General features: G+C 44.3%; 1 protein-coding gene across 1 annotated transcript in view; it reads right to left on the bottom strand.

The window, feature by feature from the left end:
• FER1L6 (fer-1 like family member 6) overlaps positions 1–9,075 on the bottom strand; it is a 69,873-nt gene extending 60,798 nt beyond the window's left edge. The window contains exons 1-3 of the mRNA XM_038760685.1: positions 8,955–9,075; positions 8,550–8,677; positions 6,968–7,083 (exon numbers count right to left, since the gene is read on the bottom strand). Of these exons, the coding sequence (XP_038616613.1) occupies positions 6,968–7,083; positions 8,550–8,677; positions 8,955–9,075 (365 nt within the window). The remainder of the gene's footprint in view (positions 1–6,967; positions 7,084–8,549; positions 8,678–8,954) is intronic.
• Between the last annotated feature and the right edge of the window lie 3,885 nt (positions 9,076–12,960).

Below are 12,960 nucleotides of genomic sequence, written 5' to 3'. Positions count from 1 at the left end.
CAAGGCCACATTGCTTCTCTTAGAGAGAGATTGAGACTGAGCCTGTGTGAGACATACAGTACACTGGGCTGAAAAACATTCTCAGAATCTACTGACCCACTTAAAAAAGTCTAAATTCTAGCTGATGAAAGGTAGGAGGATTTGTTATCAGCATGTGTCATTAGCCTAAACTTCTTCAGTTGTACTATTTTTTACTGTGAGATCGTGTTCTGAGGCTACCTCCTACACTGGCCAAGAAGTCTTGCTCAGTACACATCTGCTGTCTGAGAGGGACGGTGATTTGGCATTTCCTCCCCTGATCTGACAGCAGCCACCCTAGACTTTGTAGCTATAGCAATAATAGTATTTGTTGAGTGCCCACTGGGAGTCAGGATTATAACATATCTATTCTATTTATTTTATTTTGTTAGTATGTTTGGTTTTGTTCTCTGTCTCCCCCTTTTAGACTGTGAGCCCACTGTTGGGTAGGGACTGTCTCTATACGTTGCCAATTTGTACTTCCCAAGCGCTTAGTACAGTGCTCTGCACATAGTAAGCGCTCAATAAATACGATTGATGATGATGACGATAACCCAGGTCAGACAGTCAATCGTATTTACTGAACACTGTGTTCAGCATTTGGGAGAGTCCAGTAGTACAATATAACACATAATCCCTGCCCACAATGAGTTTATAGTCTAGAGGGGGAGACAGATATTAATATAAATAAATTACAGATAGGTGCATAAATGCTCTGGGGATGGGAGGGGAAATGAATAAAGGGACCAAGTCAGGGCAATGTAGAAGGGAGTGAGAGAAGAGAAATGGAGGGGCAGGGGGCTTAAGGAAGGCCTCTTGGGGGAGAAGTGCCTTCAATAAGGTTTTGAAGAGGAGGAGAGTAATTGTCTGATATACTGAGTGCATTGGTGGGCTACTTTAGTCTAAACGCTGCAGACTCCCTGAGTCTACCTGCAATGACAAGGTCATGAAGGGAAAGAGCCAGAGATGGAAAAAGTTGGGTGAGAGAACAGGGGATTGCACGAGGATCCTTTTGTCTGCCAACTGCAGACTGTCACAATCCTAACTTTGTCCTGGCCGGACTTAAGATCACAGTCGATTTTCCTCCCCAAACATGTTCTTGCAATAATAACTGGTATTTGTTAAGCGCTCACTATGTGCCAAGTCCTGCACTGAATGCTGGGGTAAACACACTGAAGGTAGGTGGGACACTACCTGTCAGGCACAGGGCTCGTGGGCTAAGCGAGAGGCCGAGGAGATAATTTAATCATCATTTTACAGCAAGAAAACTGAGGCCCAGAGAAGTTGTGACTTATCCAAGTTCACAGAGCAGAAAAGTGGCAGGGCCACAATTAGAACCCAGGTTTCCTGACTCCAAATTCTATGCCATTTCCATTAGCCATGATGTAGAAGTGCTCAGGGCAGCTTTGATGGAGATAAGCTAAATGTAGAAGGGAGACAGCTCCCTTTGCTTAATAGCTGTCAGAAACTGGAAATAAACTCTCCTGAAAATCCAGTGACAACTGAAGGACCTGCAAAGAAAACCATTCGATTTCTTTCCCTTAGAGGGGCAACAGCCCAGAGACCCAAGAAATGAGCAGGCAAGCAGACCACCCTAGGATAGTTGAACCTCAGACTCTTGAAGCGTGGAATAGAATATGAGAGAATGATCAGAAATTCTGAGCAGCTTTCAGTCATGCCCTAGCTGCCGAGAAAGCGATAAGGACAACAATAGAATACTAATGAATTAAAATCTCTAGACATATACAGAAGAGGCCAAGAAATATGACAAGAAAGAAGGGAGCAAAATCTGTAGGAAGAGAGCATTCATTCAAATAGCTCTCTGGAAAGTGGGAGGACTGTCTGTCTCCCCTTCTAGACTGTAAGGTCATTGTGGGCAGGCAATGAGTCTGTTATATTGTACTCTTCCAAGCACTTAGTACAGTGCTCTGCACACAGTAAGTGCTCAATAAATATGACTGACTGACTGAAATCAATGCAGGAAGGAAAGGAGGCCCAAGAGTCCACAAGTGGTTCGACCTTCATCGATTCATGGCACTTATTGAGCACTTACTGTGAATGAAAATGATGCCACCTTTCTGGGGTATGGGGGTGTGTGTGTGTGTGTGTGCATGTGTGTATTACAGTACAAAATTGATTATAATCATTATTTACCACAGTAAAAACTCACTCAAGTGAAGTATCAATATAAAAAGACATGGCACTGAGTACTTATAATGACGTAACTATAATTGGTCATTCATAAGAAATTCATAGCAGGTTCCATCTTGAAGTCATAAGGAATAATCCCCTTCTCCACCCGAAAAAAAAAACATGTTAAAAAACAGGTAAGATGTCAGGCTTTGTTTTCCAGTAATAACCCTAGGCTGTGCTTTCCACTCAATTCCGAGCTGCTTTCCACTTTGATCCCAAATAATAATAATATTGGTATTTATTAAGTGCTTACTATGTGCCAAGCACTGTTCTAAGCACTGGAGGGGATACAAGGTAATCAAAATTGTCCCACGTGGGGCTCACAGTCTTAATCCCCATTTTACAGATGAGAGAACTGAGGCACAGAGAAGTTAAGTTATCTGAGAAGTGAGAAGTGAGAAGCAGCGTGGCTCAGTGGAAAAGAGCACGGGCTTTGGAGTCAGAGGTCATGGGTTCAAATCCTGGCTCTGCCAATTGTCAGCTGTGTGACTTTGGGCAAGTCGCTTAACTTCTCTGTGCCTCAGTTACCTCATCTGTAAAATGGGGGTTAAGACTGTGAGCCCCCCGTGGGACAACCTGATCACCTTGTAACCTTCCCAGCGCTTAGAACAGTGCTTTGCACATAGTAAGCGCTTAATAAATGCCATTATTATTTTTAAGTTACTTGCCCAAAGTTACACAGCTGACAAGTGGTGGAGCCGGGATTAGAACCCATGACCTCTGACTCCCAAACCCGGGCTCTTTCCACTGAGCCATGCTGCTACACCTGCTGCTTCTCATTCTCATTGTCCCCACTGATTTTTGTCCCCACTGATAAAAATTCATTTTTATGAATTTTAAAATGTTCCTTAATGAGAATTTTATTAGCACTTGTGTCCTGGAGCTATTGAAAGCAAAGGGACAGTTTCTATAAGGAGAGAGAGCAGTGAGATTAACGTAATCATAGCTGTGAGTCAGATTCTCCTGAAAATGATTCCCTTGACTCCTCCCTCTCGTGTTCTTGGATGAAGTTTTCCCTCTTATAATGTGATCCACACATTCAGAGCGGTATCAACTGCAAAGACTTAAAAAAAAATTCTCTGGAAATGCCCCTCACCTGGGCTGATTATGTATTTAAGGAGGGTGGATCCAAACAGACTTGTACTTCCCAAGCGCTTAGTACAGTGCTCTGCACATAGTAAGCGCTCAATAAATACGATTGATTGATTGATTCTTCCTGCCCCAGTTGCAGAGCTGAGGCAAGATGGGAGGGAGTGGAAGCGGGGCCCTCCATTCCTCCCATCCTCTGTTGAGGCAGGCCTGGGGGGTTAGGGAAGGTCACTGCTGCCTGTGGTCACTCAAATTGGCATTGCCCTTTATTCTGTAAGCTCCCTGTGGGCAGGGAGATCTGAGTCTCCCTACTCTACTGTACTCTCCCAAGCGTTTGGTAGGGTGTTCTGTACACTTAGAGTGCTCAATAAATATCATTGCTTGACTGACAAGCCTGGTGAAGCTGCTAGGCTTTTGGTCCCAGCAGATCAGGGTAGAGAGAAGAAGAGTGGGGAGAAAGCTCTGTTCCCCTCTTGGCTACACAGGCCACTTTCTAGAAAGCCCACTCCTCTAGTCCCCTCTCACCCTAGCTAGCCCCACCCAGAAAGAAGGTGGGATCACCAGGATTATCCTCCAGACACTGAAAATACTCACTTGGACCCTGCCCGACCTGAAGCAGGATACGAGGTTACTCCCATTGCTCAACTGTGGGAGGGACAACAGACTGCCTGTTGTCACTAAGTAAGCATCTTACGCTCAAACTGCAAGATGGCTCACAGCAGCCACAGATATCGGTTTGCAGCCACTCCCTTAAAACTATTCAAAACTCGAGAAAACCCTGGATACATTCTGGACTAGGGAACTCGGCTCTAGAGCAAGGAATCTCCTCCCAGAATGTCTCGCTCTTAGCCTTCCTATGGGTACCATAACCCATCTCTCACGTTACACCAGTCTGTCTTTTTCTTCATCGTCATCATCAATTGTATTTATTGAGTGCTTACTGTGTGCAGAGCACTGTACTAAGCGCTTGGGAAGTACAGTCCAAGGCAACCCTTCCTCCATCCCCTCACTATTCCACCTGCCCCAAAGCCTCTCTCAAACAAAGCAAAGGCCAGGGGCGGATACCACCAAATGGCATTTTAGGGTTTCAGAACTACCAATTCCCTCTTAGTAGATTTAGGTCTGGGAGGGCCCAGGAGCCAGAAACCACCAGCTCACTGCATTTATTTACTCCACCAGCTGCTCTGTTTCCTCTGACAACTGCTGGATTCCTTTTGGTAAGAAATATATTGTCAGTCAGTCAGGCAATTGCATTTATTGAGCACTTACTGTGTGCAGAGCACTGTACTAAGCATTTGGGAGAGTACCATATAACAATAAACAGATACAATCCCTGCCCACAATGAGCTCATAGTTTAGTCTAGTCTGTTTCTCCCTCTAGACTGTGAGGTCCTTGCAGAAATTTATTGTCAGTCAGTCAGGCAATTGTATTTATTGAGCACTTACTGTGTGCAGAGCACTGTACTAAGCATTTGGGAGAGTACAATATAACAATAAATAGATACATTCCCTGCCCACAATGAACTCATCATTTAGTCTAGTCTGTTTCTCCCTCTAGACTGTGAGGTCCTTGCAGAAATTTATTGTCAGTCAGTCAGGCAATTGTTTTTATTGAGCACTTACTGTGCGCAGAGCACTGTACTAAGCATTTGGGAGAGTACAATATAACAATAAATAGATACATTCCCTGCCCACAATGAGCTCATAGTTTTGTCTGTCTCTCCCTCTAAACTGTAAACTCCTTGTGGAAATTCATTCATTCATTCATTCAATTGCTTACTGTGTGCAGAGCACTGTACTAAGTGCTTGGGAAGTACAAATCGGCAACATATCGAGACGATCCCTACCCAACAATCGGCTCACAGTCTAGAAGGGGGAGACAGGCAACAAAACAGAGCAAGTAGACAGGTATCAATACCAACGGAATAAATAGAATTATAGCTGTATACACACACATCATTAATAAAATAGAGTAATAAATATGTACAAATATACACAAGTGCTATGGGGAAGGGATGGAGGTAGGGTGGAGGGGGTGATGGGGAGGAGGAGGAGAAGAAAAAGGTGGGGCTCTGAGTCTACCAACTCTGAGGGATTGTACTCTCCCAAGTGCTTAGTACAGTGCTCTGCACAAATAATCAATCATTTATTTAGTTTACTGTGTGCAGAGCACTATACCAAGTGCTTTGGAGAGTACATTTTAACAGAATCACTACACATGTTCCCTGACCAAAATGAGCTTACAGTCTAGAGGTGGAGACAGGCATTAATATAAATAAATTACAGATGTGCACATAAGTGCTTTGGGGCTGAAGGAGAGGTGAGTAAAGGGGGCAAATCCAAATCAGAGAAGCAATGTGACCTAGGGGATAGAGCATGGGCTTGGGAGTCAGAAAGGACCTGGGTTCTAATCCCAGCTCCTCCACCTCTCTGCTGTGTGACCTTAAGAAAGTCATTTCACTTCCTGGACCTCAGTTACTCATCTGTAAAATGGGGATTAAGAATTTGAGCCCCAGGTGGGGCAGGGACTGTGTCCAACTCAATTTGCTTGTATCCACCCCAGTGCTTAATACAGTACTTGGCAGATTGTAAGCATTTAATACTATAATTATTACTACTAAGTGCAAGGGTGACACACATAATAATCGCTCAATACTGTTGATTGATTGATTGATCATTTTATGTTGAATCAAGATCAAGTCTATGTTTGCCCCAATTTCTGCTCCTCACACCTCTCTGTCCCATCTTTAAAGACTTCAGTGAAGACAATTCAACCACCTCCCTGGGAAACCCACCTGGAGGAATTCACCTCAAAACTTTCAAGCTTGGGAGAGAACTGAGCTGATGTGTATGTATATATAATTCTACTCATCTATATTGATGCTATTGATGCCTGTTTACTTGTTTTGTTGCTGTCTCCCCCTTCTAGACTATGAGCCTGTTGCTGGGTAGGGATTTTCTCTATTTGTTGCTGAATTGTACTTTCCAAGAGCTTAGTACAGTGCTCTGCACACAGTAAGCACTCAATAAATATGACTGAATGAATGAATAAATGAATCCCTACCCTACAATCTAGTGGGAGAGACAGACACTAAATAAGTTACAGGTAGCGGGAAGCAACTGAGTATAAAGTTACATGTCAAAGTGCTGTGTGTTTAACTAGCAGCTCTCATCTCATTAAAGGCAGCATCCTTCTTGGAAGTTTTTAAGCAGACTGAAAGAAGTGAGCATCCCTGTCATTACAACCCTGTCATTTCTAATTAGTCGGATACTGATGAGAGAAACAGCATGGTCTAGTGGATAGACCCCTGGCCTGGGAGACAGAAGGACCTGTGTTCTAATCCTGGCTCTGCCACGTGTCTCCCATGTGACCTTGGGCAAGTCACTTCACTGGGCCTCCGTTCCCTCATCTGTAAAATGGCGATTAAGTCTGTGAGCCCCATGTGGGACGGAGACTGTGTCAAACTGATTAGTTTGCATCTACCCCAGAGCTTAGTACAATGCCTGGCATGTAGTAAGCACTTAACAAATGCCACAAAACAACACTGGAAAAAAAACTTCCTTTAAATCTAACATGCAAAAACAGATCAAATTAAAATGCCCATTATCCTCTTCTGAAAAGGATTTGGATAGTCAGCATGGGGTTAGGGGAGCTGGGCAAACGCACAGAAGGTCCTGAATACTTTTAGCTACCAGGATCCAAAAGATCAAAAACAAAAAGATTGTAACCAGAAGGGAGTCTGTCAGGTTAAACAGAGATATCACTGGCAGCCTCAAACATTCCTGTAGAAAATCAAGGAACAGGTTAACCCAGAGACCACACCCAAGCCTTCCCCCTGCATACAAAGCTGAACTGGATGAAGCATTAATTCTCCACAATCTTTCCCAAGCCCCTTCTTCCTTCTTTTGGAACAAACCTAGGTGGATTCATACCTCCGGGAAATATAAATCAAAAGTTAAATTTACTCCAAAATATACATAATATGTAATCAAATCTCTGTCCTTCTTGCCTTAAATAGCAGATCCTCTCTTTCTCCTTCTCTCCTCCTTTTCATCTTTCCCACTACTCCCCGCCCCAGCAACCGCCCCCCCAACCATCCACCCTCCAGCTCAATCAGGGAGAAACACATGTCCAAATCAGCAAGGGCAGTCCTTGGGATACAGAAAGATCTTTTATTTAAAATCAAAGCCTTGTAAGTGATGAGAATCCTATGTCTGTAGTTCATTGCAATGAAATGTCCCAGTGTCTAGAAGGTCAGTGCAGAGGGCTCTCCTTCCCCAGGGAAGAAGAATGTTTCATTAATGAATTAAAAAAAACCCTTAACACTTTTAAATAAAATCCCTGAGGTTTCTTTTTCCTTTCTGTGGCCTTTCCCCTCCTCTCCGCTCCCTCCTTCATCTGTTTTCTGGGCCCTGGGGCAGGAGATACATTACTTTGCCTTAGATGGTTTCTCCATCGTTCTCCGTCTACTTCAGCCAGGTCTGGGTGGCAGTTTTCCCAAACATACCTTCCTTTGCTCTCGCACAGGATCTCCGGGGTTCAGGCTAATCTCTGGTTATATGTGGTATCACCTACATGGGGCGTGACTGTTCAAACAATTCCGTTTTATCCCATCTCGTCTCCCAGAACTTAGTATTGCCCGGTTCTGGGCATAATGAATGTGAGACGAGGTGCTGAAGGAGCTTGGGCAGGGCTGACTGGGTTCCTTAACCCTGAAAGGTTTCCAGTGATCCTTCTCCTTTCCTCTCCCCTAGGGATACATGTTAATATCCCGGCCAAACCCAGCTCCTACTTCTTTCTTTCAGACCTAAACCTCTGTAGAGGGATTGTGATCAAAGGAATAACTGGATTTACGTAGAAACTGCTTTTCCAAACTCCAGGCCACTTGCTTTTCTGTCCTCAATCAGGCCAACTGAAGGAATTTTATGGGGAGGGTGTCCTCCTGAGGAGGTGGGTGAATCCCTGATCCCAAGCCTAGGAGTTACTCCTCAGTTAATTAATTTACTCCTCGGTTAATTACTTAATGTGGTAAGCACTCCCTATGAACTGTCCACTATGCTAAGCTCCGAGGTCTAGATACTGGGTAATCAGATCAGAAACGGTCCCTGTCCCATGTGAGGCTTACAGTTTAAGAGAGAGGGAGAAGAGGTATTTTATTCCCATTTTACAGACGCATAGAGATTAAGCAATTTGCCCAGAGTCAGCATGAAAACCAGGGTCTCCTGGCTCAATCCTGTGCTCTTTTCACTAGGCCATGGTGCATCCTATCATCCCTTAGGCTCTTGTTCAATTCCAAGGGTGAGAAGGTTATAATCAAAACGATCAGTGCCTTATTTTTAAGCAAATTACCTTGTTTACCGACACCACCCCCAAATGCTGACAAAACGCAGCAACAGGCGCTGTATAAACTGTGGGTGTGCAGCAATTGAGCATTAAGTGTACCCATGCCAGCTGTTTCTTCATGAAGAGTAAATATACCATAAAGTTCTTCCGAGGAACACAGTCCCACACTCTGACCGAAGGAGGGTCCCAATCTGTCTTAATCCTCCTAACCTCTCAGGTGTTTTTGATGCCGGTGACCACTTCGTTCCCCTAGAAAATCTCTCCAGACTCAGCTTCACTGACACAGTTCTCTCCTGGAACTCTTTCCTACCTCTGTGACTGCTCCTTCTCAGACTCTTGTGCCAGTTTTCTTTGCTTTCTTCGTCCTTTCTTTGTGAGGGTTCCCTAGAGCTCAGTTCTGGCTCCATATCCAATTCTCGCTCTACACTCATTCTCTCAGGAAAGTCACCCTCTCACTAGGCCTCAGCTTCCACCTCTATGGGAAGACTCTCAGATTTACCTTACCAGTCCCAACCTTTCACCTGCCTTACCATCTCACACTTCTCCCTGCCTCCAGCTCATCTCCTTGGGAAGTTTTTCTGGAGGCAGAAGGTGAAACGGCAAACAAAATTAGTGACCATCTCATCTAATGCAAGATTTCTGCTCACAGTATTTATACCTAATCTTCTCAGAAATAACAACCTTCCTAAGAGGCTCTTTGCATCAAAAAGGGCCTCAGCTCACATGATTTACAGAAAAGAGCTATTCAAACTCAATGTTTAAAACCATCTGGTGGTTGGCAAATAAAATAAAGCGTGAGAGAAATCATTAAAGTGGCTTCCCGTTCCGTTTTCATTTGGCTTTCTAGTGATGATTTTCACTAGATAGATAAGTTTTTCTGAAGCCATTCTGATGCTGTGCTTACAGCTAACCCATACGGCTAGTACGATAATTATGTTTGTGAAAATGCCATGTCTTAGGAAATTGTTTTTCCTGAATCCCTGCAACAGTGGGAATCGTGAGGTTAGGGTCTTGAGGTTTCAGATTTTTCATCAGTTTTCAAAAATAATTTTTGGACCGGTGTTGGGGCTCAGGGGTTAAAAATATATGAAGGAGGAGAGGGTTTTGAAACAGTGGCACTATCTCATACTATTTATAATAATATTTGTTAGGCACTTACAATGTGCCAAGTACAATACTAAGCGGTGGGGTAGATACAAGATAACCAGGTCTGACACAGCCCCCTTTACTTACATGATGCTCACAGTCTAAGAAGGAGGGAGAACAGTTTCCTTTACAGATAAGGAAACTGAGGCACAGTGATATTAAGTGACTTGCCCTTGGTCACAGAGCAGGTTACTGGAAGAGCTGGGATTAGAGAGGTAACAAACTCCCTTCGGTGTGAATAAAGCATGACTGCAAGCCCACTAACATTTTCAAGTCAGGAAGGTACAATTGCTAAGTTACTGCTCTGACAGACCCCCTGGATGGGCTTAGTTTATTTTCAGGGAGTCGCTTCCCAGCGAGTTCCCAGTTTCTCCAGCCTGAGAGAGTTGCCCCCACAACACAACACCTCACAGAGGCTGTGGCCAAGTGTTTGGGCTGGGACAGAGTTAGAAAGCTGGTTACCCTTGCCGAGTCCTGCTGGCAATACATCCCTGATAATTTGGCCAAGGGGTCCTGTCATCAAGGGCTTAACACAGCGCTCTGCGCACAGTAAGCACTCAATAAATATGACTGACTGACAGGAGGAAAATGAAGTTGGGAAAAAACTAACCTGCTCAGTACTGCTAAATGAGGGCAGGGATTATGTCTACTAACTCTAAGCGCTCTACAAAGAGTAAGTATTCAAATTCTATTGATCTTTTTAAGGTATTTGTTAAACTCTTACTATGTGCCAGGCACTGTACTAGGCGCGGGGTAGATACAAGCTAATCAAGTTGGATACTGCCCCTGTTCCTCTTGAGACTCACAATCTGAATCCATATTTTACAGGTGTGGTAACTGAGGCAAGGAGAAGTGGCTTTCGCTTAGGGTCAATCAATCAATCAATCGTATTTATTGAGCACTTACTGTGTGCAGAGCACTGTACTAAGCGCTTGGGAAGTACAAGTTCCCAAGGGGAACTTGTAGGGGAAGGAGCCTGGCTCAGTGGAAAGAGCCCAGGCTTTGGAGTCAGAGGTCATGGGTTCAAATTCCGGCTCTGCCAATTGTCAGCTGTGTGACTTTGGGCAAGTCACTTCATTTCTCTGTGCCTCAGTGACCTCATCTGTAAAATGGGGATGAAGACTGTGAGCCCCCCATGGGACAATCTGATCACCTTGTAACCTCCCCAGCGCTTAGAACAGTGCTTTGCACATAGTAAGCGTTTAATAAATGCCATTATTATTATTACAAGTTGGCAACATATAGAGACAGTCCCTACCCAAAAGTGGGCTCACAGTCTAGAAGGGTCACACAGGAGACAAATGGCGGAGCCAAGATTAAGGACCCAGGTCCTTCTGACAAATGGGCTCATGCTCTATCCACTAGACCACATTGCTTCAATCAATCTGAGTGATTAATGGTACTCAATTGGGCACCTCCTCAAAAACATCAATTTTCTCAGCTCTCCTGACAGATGGAACCTCTTAATGACTCTGAGTAGGCCAGTTCAAGAGCTGCACGGGAATAGCTCTATTCCACGTGGCCATCATGTTTCCTTATATCATAGGCTCAGAGAGATGATAAAAATCTCCTAGTGGGTGAGGTCACTCCTGGGACAGAGGTTCTGCAATAATTTGGCGAGTGATAGTCGGAAGAGGGTTAATTAGGAGCTTCATCAGAATCTTAACGGGAGCCTGCAGCCTCGGAGGTCTCGGAAGCGGTAGTTTGCTCGATCTAGTTATGTGGCTCTTCCATTTCTGGAGTGGTCACACATTCACTGGAATTCCCTCTGGCAACTTCTTAATTCACTTCTAAATGGCAGGAGGAAATTTTCAATCCCTTGTTAAGCCAAACATTTTTTTTTTTGAAGTCTGCTGGAACTCCCCGTCTCTCTCCTCTTATCTTTCCTGACATTGAAGAGGAAGTTTGGTAGCAAGCCCAGACACAACACACCCAGAGAGGGAATGCAATCAACTGTACACAAGGAGCAGGAATCAATGATACTTATTGAGCGCTATGAGCAGAGCACAGTTCTAAGGACTTGGGCAAGAACAATACCATACAGTTGGTAATGATGATGATAATAATAATAAAATAATGTTGGTATTTGTTAAGCGCTTACTATGTGTCAAGCACTGTTCTAAGTGCTGGGGGGATATAAGATAACCAAGGTTACCCCACGTGAGGCTCACAATCTTAACCCACATTTTACAGATGAAGAAACTGAGGCCCAGAGAAGTTGAGTGACTTGCCCAAAGTCACACAGCTAAGAAGCGTCAGAGCCGGGATTAGAACCCACGACCTCTGACTCCCAAACCCGGGCTTTTTCCACTGAGCCACGCTGCTTCCCCCCTGCCCTCCAGGAGCTTAAAATCTAGTGAGGGAGACAGACATTAAAATAAATTACAGATCAATCATATTTAATGAGCGCTTATTGTGTGCAGAGCACTTGGTACTAAGGGTTAAGTGTGGTACTAAGCACTTGGTAGAGTACAATATAACAGAGTTGGTAGACCCGTTCCCTGCCCACAATGAGCGTGAGAGGGTGAGGTAGACATTAATATAAATAAATTACGGGTATTTACATAAGTGCTGTGGAGCGGATAGAGGGATGAATAAAGGGTGCAAATCCAAGTGCATGGGTGATGCAAATGGGAGTGGGAAAAGAGGAAATGAGGGCCTAGTCAGGGAAGGCCTCTTGGAAGAAGACGTGCCTTCAGTAAGGCTTTGAAGGTGGGGAGGATGAGTGTCTGTCGGTTATGAACAGGGATGATGTTCCAGATTGGGGTAGAACAGGTTTGCCCAGGGAGATTCTTTTTGACTTTCCCCAGGGTCTCTTTCTGCTAGGAAATATCTCAAACTCCCTTGACTCGTTTTGGACTCTACTTTCTTCACTGCTACAAAAGATCTCTGCAGGGACCCTCCTTATCTTCCATCTTCACCACAGCTGTAAAATGAGTGTGAGTATTGCGTGTCTCTGCAGGACATGAATCATGAAATTATAGAGCTAGTTCTGGTTCATTTTCCTTGTTCATTTTCCTGCCTCTGGAGGGATAAGCACCACTAAACCACTGAGAATCGCTACTCACTGAGCACTTAAAGAGTGGGAGGCACTGAGCTAAGACATAGGAAAGTCCAGCCAGAGTAAAGCACTCATCCCCTATCCACAAAGAGATGACAATGTGATGGGG

This window comes from Tachyglossus aculeatus, chromosome 18, assembly GCF_015852505.1.
Source record: "Tachyglossus aculeatus isolate mTacAcu1 chromosome 18, mTacAcu1.pri, whole genome shotgun sequence".
NCBI classification, from domain to species: domain Eukaryota; kingdom Metazoa; phylum Chordata; class Mammalia; order Monotremata; family Tachyglossidae; genus Tachyglossus; species Tachyglossus aculeatus.
Note: the sequence above shows the minus strand (reverse complement) of the source record. Positions and strands in the feature narration are given on the sequence as shown.